Here is a 20,222-nt window from a genome sequence, read left to right as displayed (position 1 = left end):
CGACCCCGGAATGAAACCGCCGGAAACGCAGACTGAAAATGAAGTTTTATTTAGAGAAATTAAAAGTCGCGTTACATGATAAAAGGCGTGGAGTGCCGTAGCTCAAACGCAGCGGAGGAAAGAAGCGCCAGGCGCACCCAGCACAGTGCCGCTCCTCGTACAGGTCAAGTAACTGAACTGAAAGATACACAGGAGTCACCCAAAACCCACAAATACAGCCTGAAAATGAACCCAAGCCTCACAGCAGAACAGCAAGTCTCAGCTACAGCCCCAGCTGCCGCTCGCAGACCCTTCTGCTCTGTTTAACACGATTTCAGACATCCCTTAGTTTCTGGAGGACTCGCCGCCCGCAGAAGCATTCAGCATTCGGCCTCCGGCTGGCTGGCAGCCGGGCACCGCGGTCCGCAGGCACGAGCTATGGCAGAAAGCGGGTCCGGACAAGCACATTTACCATGTCCGTGGCCTTTATGCCTCTACCATCCCCAGCAGGAGTAAAACACAGGGGAGGAAGCCTGCCAACACCCAGCACGGGGGCTTTGGAAAGCAAGCGAGGTGGAGACCAGCAGCGTGCAGGCAGCTTGCGGAGATGGGAGCGGGTGGCTGGGGACCCGGGCTCACACTGCTACCGGCTACAGAAGCAACCACTGTACTTGGGGATGATCAGATGTTAAACTGACAGCACAAGTCCATCCTACAACAGCAGTGACTACAGCAATTAGCAATCCACTATGCTCTTGACATGCAAATTAAGCAGCACCACTGGAGAGCTGTGCCCTGTGCCGGTTAGCGACCAGCTCGGCTCCTCGGCCGCAGGCAGAGGACCCGGGCAGCTGGAGCGGCACATGCTGTCTTTAGCTGACAGTTTCACTATTGCTGTTGAAGAGCCTTCTAAAAGTAAAGCAGACTGCAACAAAACAAAACACTAATAGATTCACGTGGCAATACAATAATCCCTTAAATTTTAAGGTAAGTTAAATTCCGTACAAATCAAACTTCCAAAAATATTTTGCAAACTCTGGCATATGGCTATGATACAGTATGTACAAATAAAATACCAGAATGGTTCCATCTTATTGCTAGGTTGGGTTTTTTTATTATTATTTGGTTAAGGAATTATACAGTAGCATATAAAAGGGTGTGGGAAGTGGCAAGAAGTAAGTGTTGGCTTCTTGTCCTCTCAAAAGTCAAGGTTGGTTAGTTTTGTTTTTAAATACTGTATTTTCAAATGTCACATCAAAAGCATCTCCATATTGGGTCATGTCTGCATTACGCAAACAGGATAGAAGAGCAACAGTGAAAGAAGCCTAGGCAACGGGTGACAGGGTTCCATTTGTACATTCCTTCACTGATTCATACTGCAGAAGACAATTATTCATAAAACATCCAGTCTAAAGTTTTATATAGGTCAACAATTACGAACCGACTTCCACATAAACTGATGTTTCAGCAACTTCAGTTCACTAACCATGCAAAAAACTCCCAACAAGATCAGCGATATTCGTCAGCAAAATCATCTGAATTGGCCCTGATCTAGCCTGCAAAAGAATCCCTTCTGCAAAAGTAATTTTCTATCTTCCAGAAACACTCAGTGTTTAGATCCACTAGGATAAACAAACCCTTAAGCTCCTCTATAGTAAGGAAACCTCACTTACAAAGGATGCGTCAGTGGAGAAGGTGGATGCGACTGCATGTTCCTATCCTGCTTTTTCCATCTTCTGTTGGCGAGAACACAAAAGGTAAAGGTACCAAGAAGGGATCATGCTCACGTTAGTCAGGAAACAGCCCACAGATCTGCCCTGGGCCTTGCCCACCCGCTCACGCTCCCAGTGACCAGGAGCTTTACTTGGGACACTTCAGAGTGACCCCAACAACAGCAGATGGAAGAAACCGGCAGCACCAGCAACGCTGTTGCAAAAATCTCCAGTGACCAGTCAGCGGGACCGTCAGCACACTGCTGATCATATCCGAGGCGTGAACTATTCAGGTGCTGCTCAGCAGGCTCCATTGTAGAGTTCTACCTCTTAAAGCATTTGTTAAAGTTCTTCAATAGCTTTCTTTTTTTAAAAAAATAGGCTCATCTTGCAAAATAATCTGGACACAATACAGCAAAGCTAGAAGAATGCTGAAGTGAAAACCCAAGCACTTGTTAGGTAATTGCTCCTGTAGGCTCATGATATAAAAACATTTTCAACTCTTCCCTCTAAAAATATATCCTGCTGTAGATGGGCATGATTCACCACTCCTGCTTTCCTCTGAGTCCAAACTCATTCATGGATATAGTTAGACAAAATTAGAAATTTAGCTGAAGCTCTTAACCAGTCCTTTCAGGCTCAGTCTCTCCTCATAAAACAGCTTACTACCAACACAGCCCCTGACACAAACTTCCCCTTAAATATGCATAATTTACTCTATCTCAGATATTTACAAGCAGAAGGCGGCCATCTTTACAAGACAGATTTCCTTCTGCTCTACATAAAGTGCAGCTCTCTAATTTAAGGCAAATTTCAGTGAAATATAAAACCATAGTTTTATTTTCGTATGTACACATTTTAAATTAAAAAGAACTCCTTTGAAAAGGAAAGAATGAAAGGAAAATGTTTCCAAGTTTGGGAATTTTCTGGAATTTAACATAGTCCCAATATTATGTCCTATCGACACAGAAATTTGTAAATTTCTTTTCAATAAATGCAAACAAAAAGAGGTGGCAATGTGTACAGTAATTTAGCTCCAAAGATCAGTAAAACACTGGGAAAGTGCAGACGTAGTTTTTCATGTCCCGTAGTTTCCTTTAGCTACAGTAGCATCCATCAATATCACATTTCTAAATATATAACCTATACACCTAAAGCTAATCTCAGTTCTTGTAATGAGTATTTCTCATCTCCATCTGTGTCAAATTTCTTAAAGCTCCATGACTCTGGGGTTGTAGAGCCAAGCAGCTTTTGAAGATCTTCATATGATAGTTTTCCATCAACATCTTCACTTGCTTTTTCAAACAAATTCTGAAGATCTGCAAAGAGAAAAGCATTTAGAAACAGGTCCTTTAAGTACACAGGAATATCCTATAAGGTGCTCTTCCAGTTTTACTGCACTATGTCTTACTACCTAGTAATTAAATAAAGCATCCCCAAGTACGTAGTTTGCCTTCTGTGTTGTTGCAAGCTGTCAGTAGCAGGTTAAGAGAAGGAAGAATAAACATTTCTGGATTACATTAAATCTGGAAAAAAAAAAAAAAATCCCTATTTCTGGCCACAACTAATAGCCCATTCTAGAACCACTGACTGCATACAGATGAAGTTATTCTCCACAAAAGCCAGCTCTGAATGACTGTTGCTATACCAACAGCACAGATGATATAAAGGGAAAAGTGTCTATTCATTTCCTGATGCAAAGCACTGCCCTTTCAGTAGCGGAAGAGACTGAATAGCAAGACCCAGAAACCATTTGTTTGACCAGTCAGCGTTCTCCTAAAAAAAATAAAGAAAAAACAAACTACACTCACACCTACTTCACTGTCCTTCAGCACCCTAACTTTGCCTTTGGCTTCTCTCTCAATCTCCGGGGCACTTAATATAATACTTTGGCACTCAATTACAATTCACTTATAATGCACACTCCTGATTAAATCCCAGTTTCTTTTCTTTAACATGCTAGTCTTTTCTTTTAGGTTGTTTGGTTGGTTTTTTTTGACTAATTTAAAAAAAACCAAAACAGTCTGTAGTTTGCTTTTAAAATTGACCTCAATTTTCCCAGAACGCCCAGACACACTACCATAATACCAGTTACACTTATCGTCTCCTAAACATTTACATGAAGTATTCAGAAAAATAAGAGGTCAGCCCAGAAAGGACATACCTTCGATGCTGGAAATTCCTGGTAAGGACAGATGTCTCAGCTGTCCGTTTCCCTCTGTGTTGTCATCAGCTGACCTTGAAGCCAGCCTTGAAAGGTCTGTGGGCTTTGCCGTAGTACTCGGACTACTTCCAACTGTTACAAAAAAATTTCTATTAGTCTTACTAATTCCACAGAATTACAGTTAGCAGAAACAAAAAAAATCCAATCAAATGAATTATTTTTTTTTATTACAGATATTATATGGGATAAGAATGCTGCAAAATCATTTCAGAATACAGCAGTGTTGTCCCCTTTTACCAATAACAGGAAGAACAGACGGAAAGAAAATTTATTTTGGACAGTTACACAGCTTTAATCTTTCATGTTGTACTAGGAGATGTGCATTTGTAAACTCCTTACAAAGAATGACTTGGAATCACTTTCTACTTCCCAGTCTGAAAGTGCTGGACAAGCTTTATTAAGCAAATTACATCTAAATTTTCACCTTGTCAATGCAAGTATCTATCTTTCCCAACAGCAAAGTCTAAACTTCCAAGTTGCCGATTAACAAATTAACAACAAGCACAGTTTAATTGTAATGAAGTATTTCAAATCTTATCTTTAGCACTACCTGAATATATACAGCAAGAGTGCAGAACTGAGGTAAGGCAGCAGAGATACAGACCTTTCCTCTATGTTACACTTAGATTTTGAAAAAGCAAAACCAGATGTTACTGGGTATAAGTTTCTACAAGTTAATCACTGTGCCTTCAAATACAAGCTATTGATGCATATGACTCCTGCTATACACATGGAAAGTCACCTTCAAACTTCTCCAGTCATATACAGTTTTCTGGTTTAGAGCCATCAGTCCTACCACTTTGAAAGAATCTTCACCAAAAAGCTTAAGGAACAGTCTGAATTATCCACCTTCATTAGTTATTCTTTGAATTACACAGGGAACCGTCAGGTTTATAGATTACTATTATATGACACTCTTACCATTCTTTGATGTCTCAATGGGTCTGTCATTTTCTGGCTTGCCTGTTAGAGCACTGATCAGCTGAAGCTTCTCTCTTAGTTTTGATACCTGAGAATCTCTAGTTCCTGTTTCCTGCACAAGTAGAAAAAAAATTCTTGTGAAGCACCCCTTCAGTAGATAGAGAAGATCAGGAAAAGAAGTAATTCAAAATACGTAAGTACTCTTGAGTGACTGGGAGGTCTCCAGGCTGATCAAGTTTAAAATGATAAACAAGATTTAAAAATTTAAAAAATCTGCAAGGACTAAATTCATGCAGTCTGTAAGAAAACAATAGAATCAGTACCTCAACCTGAAAAGTAGGCAACTATTTTGCAGACACCAATTTCAAAAGAATCTGACATTTAATTTCTGTATTCCTTATATAAATGAGCAAGAATTAAAAAAACCCTAACATAAAACAGTCAAACAAACTTGGAGTGAACATTTATAATTAGTTGAATTGCATAATTCTTTCAATCATTTGTCTGCAGTACTGACTATCTTAGTGCTGAAGTTACTATATCCCTGTCAAAGTAAGACCACCACATTTTTTAATCTGGAGTTCCTTTGCTCTTTTTATGAGTAGTTTCCAGATTATAGATTGAGTTCACATCAACCCAAGCCTAGAACCGACAGTGTTCCCTCACCAGACTTCTTTCCAGAAGATCGAAACTAACCTCAGCAGCACCACCTCTTATCCCCAGCCCACAGTTTGCCCATTCAGGCTGTTAAACTCGTTCACAGACAGTCATCACATCAATTCCTAGACTCCACTAGTGCAAAGTTTGTCTAAGTAAACCCAAGAAAGTTTTTAAATCTGGATAAATGCCATAATCCCGTCTGCGGTGTGAACCCACAATAGTTGGGCTAGCTCTGCTGAGAGCAGGGCAATGGGTACTCAAATGAGCCGACTGCCAGAGCCCCCTGTTCCACTGGGCCTCGGTCTGAACTTCCCAAGATTCTTTCAGCTGCATGGAAGGATATTACAGCCGCTCTGCTATGTTATCCCATATGGAGTCAGAATGGCAAGACTTTAAACTATTACAACTCTTCTGCCATCCTAATTGACTTCCTGTCCCCAAAGTGGGGTGGATAAGCTGTCCTTCTACTCTGGACTTTTAAAAGCAACTTCTTCAGACTAGCTTGCAGATCTTTTCTCAATTAAGTCTCATTTAAAACATGATTATAAAGACACTGACATGTTCTACTAATCCAGTGTAGTTTGTGTTTCCCTACTGTACCTTTAGTTCTTTATATGAATGAGTTTCATTATCTAGTTGATCTTCATTTTCCACTTTTAGAGAGGTAGTTGCATCATTCCCCTACAGGAAAAACGGAGGAGAGCTGAGTTTATTCATGTGCTTATTATTTTCTACAAGAGAGTTTCTTTCCTTCAAATTTGGCAGGCATAAAGCAGGAAAAAAGTCAAGACAAATACATGGTAGGATAAACATGAAAACAGTGGGTTACGTAATTTACCACAACAACGTCAGCATGTTCCCTTATCGCTAAACATACAGAACACCTTCTCAGAGACTGGCCCCAGTATGGTATACAGAAAGCACTGGCAAGATTTACAAACGTATTTAGTTTTTTTCTTTTTAATATTTAAGCATCACTGAACAATCCAGAAGCCCACCTAGCTCCTCAGTGGTCTTAACAGACCCATCCCAGAGTGCCTTCCTAAAACATAGTTAAAGAGGTTTATGAATCCCATCCCATTAAGCAGTCACTCAAGTCTTAAATGTCACAGTGTTTTGGACATTTCTCTGCAGATTCTGCAGGGAAGAAATAACTACTTCGGAGATACTCTTAACATTGGTTATCCATTCAGAAATACGGAACAAATTCTAGCCTTTTACAATGAATTCTTAAGTGTCTCAAGTTTCATACTAACATTTTCTTTAGTAAGGTTTGAAAAGCTGTACCCATAGCGTATAAAGTATTGAAACTATCAGGCTGAGCAAACACCCTTAGTCATCAAATACTTACCACACTGGTAGACAAGTTCTCTTTTTTGTCCAGATTATTCACAGCAAGGGGAAAGTTTTCTAACAGCATAACCCTCCGGCTAAGGTCACCAATGCTTGAATCCACATTTAAAAGCTTGATATCATTCAACTTTTGGTACACCACTACAGAATTATTTAGCTCCTCCAAAGCTGCATGCAGTGACTGGCTTTCCTGAAATACAAACCCAGAACATATCAGTTTACTCTACCTCTGTAGCGCTCTTGCTATTAACAACATGGTGACTGACCCAGTTTAACCAGGCAGACTTCAGACTGGCTGCCCACCGAGCCAGCTGATAACATCCAACTGGAAGCTTCCAGAAAGTTATTCCAGCTTTCAAAGTTTGAAACTGAAATTTTCCTCAGGGCTAACCTCTTTGTTGCTAATGTAATCACTTCAACCATGCGGGCAAACACACAAAGCCCAGGGCAAGCTTAGTAACCACACCAACTATTTATTCCCAAGAAAGCATGTCTTAGGCATATTTATACACGGGAATCATTTTTGAGGAAGATATCAGCTGCATCAAATGAAAATAAATGCAGTCATTCCATTCCAAGCCATTCAACTAAACACTCACACATTATCCTTTCTTTTTTGTGGCTGAATCCCTGCTTTCCACACCTCATTACATTGAGGGTGACTCAACACATGCCACTCCCAAATTTACTCAGGTTGGCAACTACCTGCCATAAAATCCATTTGAAAAAAAGCCTTTACTCATTCCCATTTGCATAAGCAAAGTACACCTATAATTTATTTGATATTCATTTCAGTCTTTTTACTCCTCACCCAGTTAGAACACACAAAAAAAAAATACTCAGACTAGGATACTCTCCTGTTTGCACATACACAGGAGCAAACTATAGATAACAAAAGATAACAAAATTATCTTGTATTTCATTTTGAAGCATGGTATTGGTATTGTCTTGATAAAAACCATACTTTTTTGTACACTACAGTACTGCACAATACACACAAAAAAGTATCAGTGATACTGGTACCAATATTCCTTATGCAAGGGAGAAAAATACCTGTTTGCAATTTTCTGTCTGATTTCTCTCAGTCCTTGGCACAACAGTGGAGGGAAGTGAAGGTATCTGTTTTAATTCCGTCTAAGGAAAGAAGTACAAAGTTATGTTACCAAATGCCTGTAAAAAACAATACTAAGCTTTTAATAACTGGCAGGCTGTAGCTAAGGATGTATTGCTACAGTTATAGTCACTCAAGTCTGTTGTGCATGCAATATTTTAACTAGGCTAATACAGAGTTTTCTCTTTCAAACACATAAGGTCTAAATTTATTTTAATTAAATCCTCCTAATTAGTTCTTCTCCCTTTAATGAAGTATTATGACACACACTTCACTGCTACCATACACACTGCCATATCTGCAATGTTTTCATAGCACCCACTGACTGAATAAAATTTTATGTGCCCAATTTAGATTTTATCTGCAAGCATTCTTACTAAAGTAATGCTGCATTGCATTTAGCAAAAAAAAAAACTTGTACTGGCTCAGTTTGTTAACCCCAAGTGAGAGGTCAGTATAAATACGACCTTTCTGCTAAAGATGGTCAGTAATTTCATCCTTACATGCATCCTTAATTCAACCAACAAACTATTTCAACACTTCCACCATCCCCAATCCTAAGACAGTGCAGACAGTTACCATATGCAGTGCCCAAAGCTCCACATCCGTGTAGCAGGGAGCAAAAATCTGCAGGAAAAGAAGTGTAGTAGGGACCAACAATTCTGTCTCCAGAGAAATACATACTTGGTACCACATCGGAGACATCACACAGGGATTAGCAGATTACCTTATTAAAGTACCAACCAGCACGTACTGAAACTTCGGAAGTATTTTGAAGGCATAAGGCAGAACTCCACACAGTTCTTAAACTTGCTTCATATTAGGCAGGTAACTTAAAACGCAGTGTTAAATCATTACATTTTCTTACCACATCGTTCTGAAGTATTTCTATGGATTTCTTGTATTCTTCGATAGCTGTCTGTATATTTTCAACATCATGGGAAACACTGGTAAGCGTGCTACCTATGTTCGCTACAGTCTGGAATAAAGAAGATGACAAAAATCTCAGTCTTCCTCAAACTGCACTGTCCCAAAGTTTCAATCTGCTAAACACAATGTTTTGTTAGCAAAACTGCAGGCAGACTGCCACAAAAATATGCACACGAATTTCAAGTATTCAGAACTTTCTTTGCAGACAAAACTGCAAATTATACCACATCATCTCCAGGCCAATAAACAAAGACACACTCTACACAATGACAGCTTAAGCTAGATAACTAAAATTACAGGTTTGCTACTCCCACTCCCAAAACAATACAAATGTTCTGGCATTAATTTAAAAAAAAAATAATCCTGATATGAAGACATCTTACCTCCTCTCTACAGGGAGTATTTGTACTGAATACAAGGATGCTGACATCACCGATTTATCCTGCCTTAATTGTCTTTCAGGGCTACCCAGACACATCATACACCGCAAAACTAGTCTGCCAAAGGTTGCAGATTAGATTTTCAGCAAGTATTGCCTTTTTAAAAAAAGCAAGAATAGCTCTGAAGCATCAGCACAGTCCCTGTGAATTCTGCAGGTACAGTCAGTGTGCTCCAACAGCTGCCTTTGCTTCTGACTACCGCCGTCTCATCCTTCCCTTGCCTCCACGTATGTGAATTCCTCCTACCTCTAGTTCTAACTTTAGAAAGTAACTATTCTGTAAAGCTGCACTGGTGTTTCAGCAGCTGACAGCATAGCACCTACCAGTCAGACTGTCAGCCAGGACATCCACAAACACTAGTGGAATCATAGAATCTTAAGGTTGGAAAAGACCACTACTATCAAGTCCAATCGTCAACCCAACACCACCAAAAGTCACAGTAACAGGACAAAGCATGCCCCTATGCTTCTCATTCCATTTTTAATACTTTCTTCAATCATTAAAACAAGCAGAACCCATCTAAAAATACCCTTTTCCTATGATCCCATTAAGCTCATAAGCTCTTAAGGCACCGAAGTGACCCTCTAGCTACCCAGACTATATTCAAAAGATATCCACACAAATCTTGCTCCAGCTTTTCATTTTGCAATTCTGAACACAGGTTCAGTAAGGAATCTCTCTGTCCTGGAGGATCTCAGGACACCTTTAGCACTTTTCATCAGCCTGAACAAGAGCCGCTGTCCAAGAGGAACTCCCTCAGGACTCTAACACCAGCAGGAACCTCCCAATTTTCAGGAACAGTACCTACAGGGAAAAAGACTTAAGAAAACCAAAATCCTATTCTAAGAACAGCAGCCTTTTCATATAATCATAGAATAATTTAGGTTGGAAAAGACCTTTGAGATCACTGAGGCAGTGCTAGCTTAACAGTTGGACAAGTCCATCACTAAACACCATGTCCCTAAGCACCACATCTACACATCTGCTAAATACCTCCAGCGATGGTGACTCCACCACTTCCCTAGGCAGCCCATTCCAATGCTTGATAATCCTTCCAGGAAAAATTTCTTCACTAATATCCAATCTAAACCTCTCCTGGCAGAACTTGAGGCCATTTCCTCTTCTCCTATCGCTTGTTACTTGGGAGAAGACACTAACACCCACCTGGCTACAACCTCCTTTCAGGTAGTTGTAAAGAGCAATAAGGTGTCCCCTCAGCCTCCTCTTCTCCAGGCTAAACAACCCCCGTTCCCTCAGCCGCTCCTCATAAGACCTGTGCTCCAGAGGCTTCACCAGCTTCACTGCTCTTCTTTGGACATGCTCCAGCACCCAATGTCCTTTTTGTAGTGAGGGGCCCAATACTGAAGACGGTATTCAAGGTGCCAAGTACAGAGGGACAATCACTTCCCTGGAGCAGCTAGCTATATGCTATTTCTGACACAAGCCAGGATGCTATTGGCCTTCTTGGCCACCTGGGCACACTGCTGGCCACAGTACTAAGCCCTGGGGAACACCACTTGTGACCAGCTGCCAACCAAATTTAACCCCATTCACCACAACTCTTTGGGCCTGGCCATCCAGCCAATTTTTTACCCAAAGAATAGATCCATCCAAGGCATAAGCAGCCGGTTTCCTCAGGAGAATGCTGTGGGAAACAGTGTCAAAGGCTTTACTAAGTCCAGGTAGACAACATCCACAGCCTTTCCCTCATCCACTAAGCAGGTCACCTTGTCACAGAAGGAGATCAGGTTAGTCAAGCAGGACCTGCCTTTCTTGAACCCATGCTGACTGGGCCTGATGCCCTGGTTGTCCTGTACGTGTCGTGTGATGGCATTCAGCATGACCTGCTCTGTAACCTTCCCTGGCACCAAGGTCAGACTGACAGGCCTGTAGTTCTCCAGATCCTCCTTACAGCCCTTCTTGTAGATGGGCATCACATTTGCTAACCTCCAGTCAACTGGGACCTCCCCAGTTAGCCAGTCTGTCTACTGACAGACAATTTCTTCCAAGGCAGGCAGGTAATCCCAAAGACAGCTGAATGCAATGGACAGTTGAGCGGGAGATTTTTCACCAGCGCTATCAAAAGCCAGGCTACCCACCTACACCCACTGAAGTTCTCCTGCATGACAGGAAGTACTGCAGCATGCATGCAGAGGTCAAAGACATCCAAGTCTTGAAACCTATCACTTCTCATTAACATGACACTTACAAACCATTAAAACTATAATATTTAAACCTTCAAACAGTTTTTCTATATTCAACACCTCGCAATATGCCTCCTGGAAGGATTCCAGCTCTTTTTTTTAATTATATCAACTTTCCAAAACATAAATGCAAACAAGATGGCATCAAGAGAGCAGCAGAAACAGACGTCACATCTAACACCTTACCTAGACTCAACAGCAGAGACTGGAAAGAACTCAAAAGTTCCCAAGATCTTTGATTCTCATGATGCATGACCAAGGACAGACTTATTTCAACATGAAAAAGCCTTGCTGTTCAGCAGATCACTGCAAGATGACATCTGTTGGCCCTAACACTTTGTCCTGACAGTACTAAAGGCAGCAAGATGACAACAAGGTTTTTCTACATTATATATATAAAAAAATATAAAGTAGGTGCAGGTTCCAGACTAGGTACTGCCTTCAGATGTACTTCTGATATGACACAGTGAAAATCTATCATGCTCATAACAGCAAATTAGAAGCTTAGGAAATAGCTTTGTACTCCTTCCAGAAACAGAAATCCTAGCAGTCTGTTCAGCCAAACCACATTAATTGCTTTGCATGTGACTACCTGTAGATTATACATTAATTTTGTTGGGATAGGAAATGAGAAGTGGAAACCCGTAAAAGCCACAAAGTCTGGACTGACATTAAGTGTTAGCCCAATATAAATACTTATTGCTAAATAAACAGAACTGCCACGGAAGAGCCGGGGAAGTTTCAACAAGCCATTCTTTTTTACCAAAATAAACAGGAAAGTTCTTTGGTAAAGAATGCTCAGCTGAGGCACATGGTAAGACACTGTATTAACAGAAGCCACTTCAGAAGTAAGCTTGCGTCACCCAATAGGGCCCATCTTTCATGGGATTGTCAGAAAACCATCCTAGTACAATTCATGTTTTGCTGTGCATGTACTGAACACCAAGAAATCTCCCACACTAACGTTCCAGGCCCACCACTCCCCAAGTTAGACCTCTACCTGCCTCAAGACCATAAATGCAGAGCCAGATGCAGAACCATAGACTGTTCAAGATGAAAATGGATTGCTTTCTGGAAAACTTTCTCTTTTCAAATTAAAAAAAGCTAAAACAAACCACGTATTTGCAAGCAGAGTTGTAAAACTGCAGACAGATGTTTTGCAAGTGTCTTAAATGATATTAAGATTAGCAATCTGAAGGAAAGCAACCAGAAAGATCAGTGCCAAGGTGAAGAAGTGACAACATAATACAAGCAAATGCATCTCCAGAAAGAGATAGACGAGACCTTCAATTTTTTTACCTGCCATATGTTATTGTAGGACCATACAGTATCAAGTATATGAAGTCTAATTTAAAAACAAGAAAAGCAAATACTCCTCACATGTAATTCAGGTAACTCCTGTTGTTACTGCTGTCCCCAAGAGCCCAGCTGCAGCTTAGCAGCACAGAATGCTTTTAGCAACAGCCACATTTACAGTACTTGCCTTCTGAAGTTTCTCTACTGTGATAGGAAGAGAAATCAGATCAGAAGCAGCCTTTATGTTGCTTTTGAGATGATTTACTGTTGAGGTCAATAGTGATATCTAAAAACAAAGAGGAATATTTAGAATTAGTCAACATAATCCTGATTTTGACCTTCCCCAATGCTAATGACTTAATTTGTAACATTAAAACATAAGACAAGACAAAATTATATGTGCACACATAAAAAACACCCCTGGCTGTAGGTTAGAAGTCCTGCCTAGGCTACATTAAAAATTATTCTGCCTCTTGCAACAGAAGATTTTTTTTTTTTAAAAAACTGAATGAAAGTCATAGAAGCCCCTTCTTTTCAATAAGGTACCCTCCGCCCATTTTACATTCATCCCCTTAGAGAGAGCCTGTTGCCCAAGAGAGGTGTAAAAAATTGTGCAAGAAGCCCTTGCATGGAGGAAACAAGTCATCCACTTCTGTATTCAGCAATCAAATCCGGCTGGCAAAACCCAGCAAAGCCATGCAACTTCTCTAGCTGAGTGAAGTTGCACATATCACCCAAACCTTCTGCTATAGAAGTGGAACAGTGACAACCAGAGTATAGCAGATTAACTAAATTTCTGTCAACTGTTTGACCCAGACAGCAAGTTATTCAGTGGGTCAAGATTACTTATTCCAATTGAGAGGTGGTCAGATTAATTAAAAACAACTAGTCATTAATTGCTAACACTATTGCTTTAAGGTCAATTTGTAGCCATTGGTAGTCAAAACAAAGAAAAATAATTTCTTTTCACATTTGACAACACAAAAGTAGAACAGATAAAACCCACTTTCTTCTGGTTAAAAAAGTTGTTTCACAAGCTGGGGAAATGGGCAAGATCCTAACTTTACCGTAGGCCAATGCTGATCAGCTGGCGTGCAGTCTCTGGTTCCACAGCTGTGAATATTGGCTGAAATAAATTCCCAGCAGTACATCCCAACAATTCACGGAAAACAACAGTAACTAAATTTTGATCCCCAGAAGAGCTGGCTCAGACTCTAACCAGACCCTGAGGTAACTTGAGGGCCTGCAAGAACCATGTGCAAGTATCTTTAACGTCCACGTGCAGATGATAGTGTTTTAGAAGTCAAATGAAGCACCCAAATATCTGTGGATAATGCATACTGTCAGGTGCCCGAGAAAGCAAGTCAAATTTTCAAATATATTTGTGTGCCCCATTAAGCACTTAACCACTGCATGGGGCTGAAGAAAAAACAATCCGAGCAGGCAGCTCAATATTCTTAAAAACTAAACCCAAAGCACCAGTGTCAGGGAAGGTTCCCCACACACGGCTCTCAATACCACTACCTGTGAGTAGCTCTGAACTTTTAGCCTCCGAGGCAAGAATTTCAATAAGAGCCTTGCTGGATGCTTTGTTTGAAGCATGAGTTAATACAGCAACTGAGGAAACAGCTTTCTGTTAAGTAGCTTAGTTCTAGCTGCATAAACAGAGCTAAGATTTACAGCAGCTCAGATTCTGAGTGTGTATTATCAGATTTTATATTCACAAGACACCAGTACTTCATTTGTAGCAACATGAACTTGCACTGATTTGGGTAACTTTTCCACATTTATAAAACATTTGCAGACACTGTCAGAAACTGAAATGTCAAATGTCTCATCATAAACATCACAATTATTTGGCAGGAAAATTAAGAACCACACAGCTGTCAGGTTCTTTTAAGTTCTGCCTGAAGTCTTTCCACCAGTTGCATAATTTCTTCTCTTTGCGATCAGTCTCCAGTCCAACTGGATGCTCAAAATTTTTGCTTGTTTAATAACGAGGCTTATAGTCCTTTTTAACTTTTATTTTAAAAGTTTAGCATATGGTCACAGAAGTCCTTAGATAAAAGCTCAGCACTGCACTTGAAATTAATTTCTGCAAAAATAAATTTGAATGGAATATTTTATTATTTTTCAAAACCAAGCACTGATCCCTCTCACCTGTTTATTGATCTCTGTGATATTTATCCAAATTTTATTTAGCCCCAGTTCTCCAGTCTCAATTTGTTCTAGTTGCTTTTGCTTCTGCACCAAATCTTCATTCAGTTTAGGAATCTCTTGGAATGATGTCTTTTGATTAGATTCCACTAAAAAAAAAAATTAAATTTGTTTAAACCCCCCCCAAAAAGTCCAGGTAAATGGTACTGAAAGGCAAAAGCCAAATTACAAGCAGCAACATCTACCGCTGTGAAAGGCGGCAATAATAGGTTCTAAATGTAGTTTTATTGCCAATTCAAAACTAAGTGTTTGTTCAGAATGACAGCTCTTTTTTGTTTTAAGAGCACTAACGTCCGCAAAGAGAACTCAGAGAGCCTGTACTAAATTTAATACTTTGCAATAGTACTGTCATTCTGGCAAGCCTTAGCAGGTCTTTATTTAGTGCAGTTATTTTACATTACTTTCACAAAGAGACATGAAACAGTAATGAGATGGTAAATAAGAACTGCCAACAGAACCAGGGCAAAGGAGGTACACAAAATGAACCTTGGTGCCCTTCTCAAGCCTGCGAAGGGGTTGCAATGAAGTGAATTCCAAAGAGATTAACGTGATTACAGTCATTCCATGTGACAGAAAGGCAAGTGAAAAAAATGTATAAGCTTACACACTAGCATCTGTTGGTAAACAAACCAGTAAACAAGGTGCTTGGAAATAAAGTCAGTTATTACTGCAATTAATACTAGAGGAAGAGGGAAACATGCAGCTCAAAAATTCAAGTGTGCCTCAGAAATGCAGCTCTTCCAGGTCTGCAGTGACTAAGCTGTTTAGCTGCAAGCACTGTTAGGCAATCCTAAATCCCTAGGTCTGGGAAACAAATACGCAAAGGTTTTGAGATGGAGATGACAGAGTTCTCCAAAACCTGCACCTCCACCCTGTAACGCAGCACTGGAATGCTCCACAACAAACAGCCATCATTCAGACCACAGACCCCCAAGAGCAGTGGGACATACGTGGTACGTAGCTGGCAGCTCCCAGAACAAATTTCCTTGTGCAACCCACCCAGTCAAAAGGGGAAGCCTTCACGAGTGCTTCATGCCTGTGGAGTTGGATGCCCAAATACACACAACCAGAAAGCTGTGCATCTTCAAAAACCCACTTCACTTTTCTTGCGGCAAGTCCTAAAAGTCATTTCTAGGCACAGAGTAATCTCCGTTGATCACTCAAGATCCAAATAACACTTTCAGTTAAGACATTGAAAGGTATATTTTAGCCAAAACAGACTGAGAGCTATTTGTGTTTGACACAAGCAGTTCACACTGCATCTGATGTTTCAGAAACTCTTGCAGACAAATTATTTTTTGTTTTGCCAATCTCACTATGTACAGTGAGACTCCACTTAACTTTCCTAGCACTGCAAAAACCATTAAAGTGCTATATGCATTCTTAGCATCATTACTAACAACCGAATGAAAACACTACAATAACTTTCCCCTACCCCAAATACACTACATGCAAATACATCTTATTTTAGGAAAGCACTCATACCATACACAGTTTGTTCAAAGCATGGCAGAACATTAACAAATACCAGCATGGGAATCCACTCTTATAGGGAAAAAACCTGGATGAAGATTCAGAGGAGGAAGATTCTTTTTCCAAACCTGCTGCTGGACAGACAGATCCCATGCCTTTGTTTCTGCAACCACCTGTCTCACCAAAGCACAATGTTAACTTTTGGAACCAGGTTATTTTTGCTGTCTTTTTTTATTGTTCTTTTTAACACTGTTCCTCATTACGAGATTCACATCCAGCTTCTAGGCAGGCTATTACAGTGGCAAGGAAATCTGAGACTATTTTATCACTAGACCAACTATTAAATGCACAGCTTTTCTATCAGAGCTATTGAGGAGAAAACAGACATGCCATCCGTAATTGCGAGACAGCAAGAGAGACAGAGAGAACTGCTTTAACAAAGAGGTCTGTGTAGAACAGGAATGATGAAACTTAACTACACCAAAGCCAACAACTGCTGGCATTGTGCAAAACTTTTACTGCGGGTACATACTTAAAGCAGACCAGTCCATGAAGAGTAGTAGTCGGCTTACCCAGAACACAGAAACAGCTACGCAGAGCTGTTGGGTATGCTCACAGCCACAAAGCAGCACCTGTAACTGAAGGTATCCTCCACAACTGGTGGACAACAGTTACAGCTAACTTTCAGAGTTCAGTATCAGCTAATGCAGAAGTACATCTATCAGTAACACTTTCTTTCATTCCCAGGCAGCAGGTTCCACCTTGGCAGACACCTCCCCACCTCATAGCAGAGTTACATGCCTGAACAGGAAGCCCTAAACACCAGCAGCAAAGAATTTCTACATACATTTTCTCAATACCTCTTCTACCACAAGCAAATTCAGCCCCCTGCTTACCTCCAGCCTTAGCAGCCTCCTAATTTCTTAACTGATTTCACCAGCCTTATTTAAGGTCACCTTCACATCAGGGGCACAAAAATTCTAAGATGAAGACCGAAGCTATGGGACAAAACCCAGTCAACAACGGTGCTCCTTAGGCAAAATGTTAACTACCTAGCTTTCCTGAAGCAGACTACCTGAATGCTTAACCTTCACTCTTCTCCTCCATTCACACAGCTCCTCAGCTTATCCTTGCCTTTTGCAATATATAGGATTTTAAACACTACTAAAATAAGGCATCAAAACGTATCTTGTGTACAGCGGTGAGGCATAGAGAGCCAAGAGCACACGTTACATGCAAATCTCACTGTTTGTTATACCTCAGCATTACAGAAGTTATAATATTGAAACCTTACACAGACAGGGAAAACCTGAGATCTACAAGCAAAATGCTTCATGTTAACTCCATGCTTCAAAGTGTGAAACATGATGTAACTCCACACTGTATGCAACACGACATAAAAGCTGAACAACAACAGGTCAACACAAGCAAGATAAACATCAGAGGATACGAAGGAAAAAAACATTACATCGATGCAACACTCAATTGCAGTAATGCCACGGCAAGTATTAGAAGTTTTTAGAAGAGCTCAAGACAAGAACAATGTTTTCCATTAATGTTTTTTAAGGGATGAAGCAAAATCCCCTAAACTGCTTTTACAGGGCTGATCAGAACTTTTACTTTTTAAACAGGGGCTTCCTTTGGAAGAGAGCACTCCCAAAACCAAAGTCAGGAATTTTAGAAACATAAGTAAAAGCAACTACAGGCCCACTGAGTCCAGCATCCCTACTCCTCAGGAGACATACAGCAGACAAGAATATATAACATTTGCCTTAGATTTGCCCAGCCTCCAAGTGTTTTTGGCTCAGAGGACTCCTCAATCCAGGGGCAGTTTGTCTGCTCAGTACCTTCAGATTTTGAATAAGCAGGCAGGCAACTAAAGCTCTTCATACTGCCCAAAGCAAATGTGGAATAGCATAGTTACATTGACACTACTTACTAGTTCGAAACTTCTCCTTTATTGCATCCAGATCCTCCTTGAGAGCCACCTGCATCCAGACTAAGCCAACGCACGCTAGCACACAAGCAGCAAGAATGACAAACGCGCATAATGGGTAACACAACTTGCAGCATCGTAGATAGTCTCCCCTGGATAAAACAAAAAAACAACAGATTGTGAATATTCAACAGTACCAAGGAAAGTTTTATTTTAAATGCTCTTCTATCAAAGTAAGGGACAGCGCTGGAACAGCACGTGTTTTGGCTGACAAGAGCTAACAAAGAGCTTTTCCAAGAATAAATAAGGCTACGGAGAGAGATCAGGGCTATTACTCTCTGTTCAGTTTATCCTCAGGAGGCACATCTAGCATATTTTAGAGCAGCTGTCAGGTTTCCTTTACTAAGACTTCCTGCTCTGCTCACATAAACTTGTTGGGAACATCTCCTTGATAGCTTGGAAAGCAACTTCAAGAAAGGGTATTACCATAATGTTATCACAAGTACTTCTAGATTATCCCAAACTGCAAAAGCCTAAGTTTCTCTGAGACGAGCCTACTTTTAATTATTCTCAGAGGCCCATTAACAACGCTGTTACCTAACAGAAAAGCTTATTTATTGGCAAAAGCACATCACATCCATGAGAAAGCCAACACTGCCTCAGCTTGCAGACACAGGATTGTACCACGCTGAACACACACAGATAACTGCGCTCAACATTTCAAGCAACTAACCCCAAGCTGCTCTAAGGACTGCAGCTGCAGTGAGCGTAGAACAGAAAACACAAGAAGAAAAAAGCCGGAGGGTGGTTCAGATCCACTTCTGCACCCAGCCAGGCCACCTGTTGGGCCAGACACGCTCAGGGCAGCTCCAGGTCTTTCCTGGCAGTCCCCAGCGCCCCACAAGCCCCGAGAACCGCGAAGCTGACCCGCTGAGAGCAACGCAGCCGCCTCCAGCACCGCCCCGGAGACCGGCGCTAAGGCGAGGCGGAGCGGGGCCGGGGCCCGGAGGCAGACCCGCAAACGGGCCGGGCAGGACCGGGCCGGGCAGCCAGCGGCAGCCCCGGGGAACTCACTTGCCGCAGCGGCCCCGCGCCCCCGCCGCCGCGAACTCGTCCTCCTCGGAGCTGGACTCGGAGTCGGAGGCGGGGGGCTCGGTGCGCAGCAGCCGATGGCCCGAGCCCTTCTTGGCGGGCTTCTTCCTGCGGCCGTCGGTGGCCAGGCCGATGAGGGCGTTCAGCTCCTTCCGCTTCTTCATCCTCTTGTGGGGTGTCGGCGGCGGCGCGGCCGGCGGCTGGCTCCCGCCTCCCTCCTCTTCCGCCGCCGCCGCCGCCGCCACGGCGGCCGCCGCCAGCGCGCCCCGGCTCGCCAGCCTGCGGCCCGGCCGCGGCTACAGGCGCTCCGCGGGGCCGCGGCCGCTGCTCCCCCGCCGGCCCCGCGGCAGCACACCCGGCCCCGCCGCCGCCGCCCGCGCCATGGCTGCTCCCGGCCCCAACGCGCCCCGCCCCCTCCACCTCCCAGCAAGCCGCGTTCCCATTGGGCGGGGCGGGACCGCTCCGCTGGGGGCTTAAAGGCCCAGGCACGCCGCCTACGGGGGCTGGGAGACGTGTGGAAGGACCGCGAGTTCGAGTCCCGCCGGTTCGAGTTCCTGCCCCCCCCCCGGCGAGCGGGCCGAGCGGCGGCAGCGGCCAGAAGCGGCCGAGCGGAGGGGCACGGCCCGGTTGGTGCCTCCCTCCGCGGTTACCCTCCGTCCCCTCGCCGACTGGGC

General features: G+C 42.3%; 1 protein-coding gene across 1 annotated transcript; it reads right to left on the bottom strand.

Annotated features, from left to right (window-relative positions):
- Positions 1-28: 28 nt before the first annotated feature.
- Positions 29-19,863, bottom strand: EFCAB14 (EF-hand calcium binding domain 14). Its single transcript, XM_075759471.1, has 11 exons — positions 19,531-19,863; positions 18,460-18,608; positions 14,991-15,136; positions 13,018-13,116; positions 8,829-8,939; positions 7,903-7,983; positions 6,848-7,039; positions 6,097-6,177; positions 4,837-4,948; positions 3,856-3,987; positions 29-3,010 (listed from the first exon to the last, which is right to left on the bottom strand). The coding sequence occupies exons 1-11, from the start codon at positions 19,710-19,712 to the stop codon at positions 2,835-2,837; spliced, it is 1,461 nt and encodes a 486-aa protein (XP_075615586.1). The 5' UTR covers positions 19,713-19,863; the 3' UTR covers positions 29-2,834.
- Positions 19,864-20,222: the final 359 nt, after the last annotated feature.

The sequence above is a fragment of the Balearica regulorum genome, chromosome 8, assembly GCF_011004875.1.
Source record: "Balearica regulorum gibbericeps isolate bBalReg1 chromosome 8, bBalReg1.pri, whole genome shotgun sequence".
NCBI classification, from domain to species: Eukaryota; Metazoa; Chordata; class Aves; order Gruiformes; family Gruidae; genus Balearica; species Balearica regulorum.
This window is presented reverse-complemented; position numbering and strand designations above follow the sequence as displayed.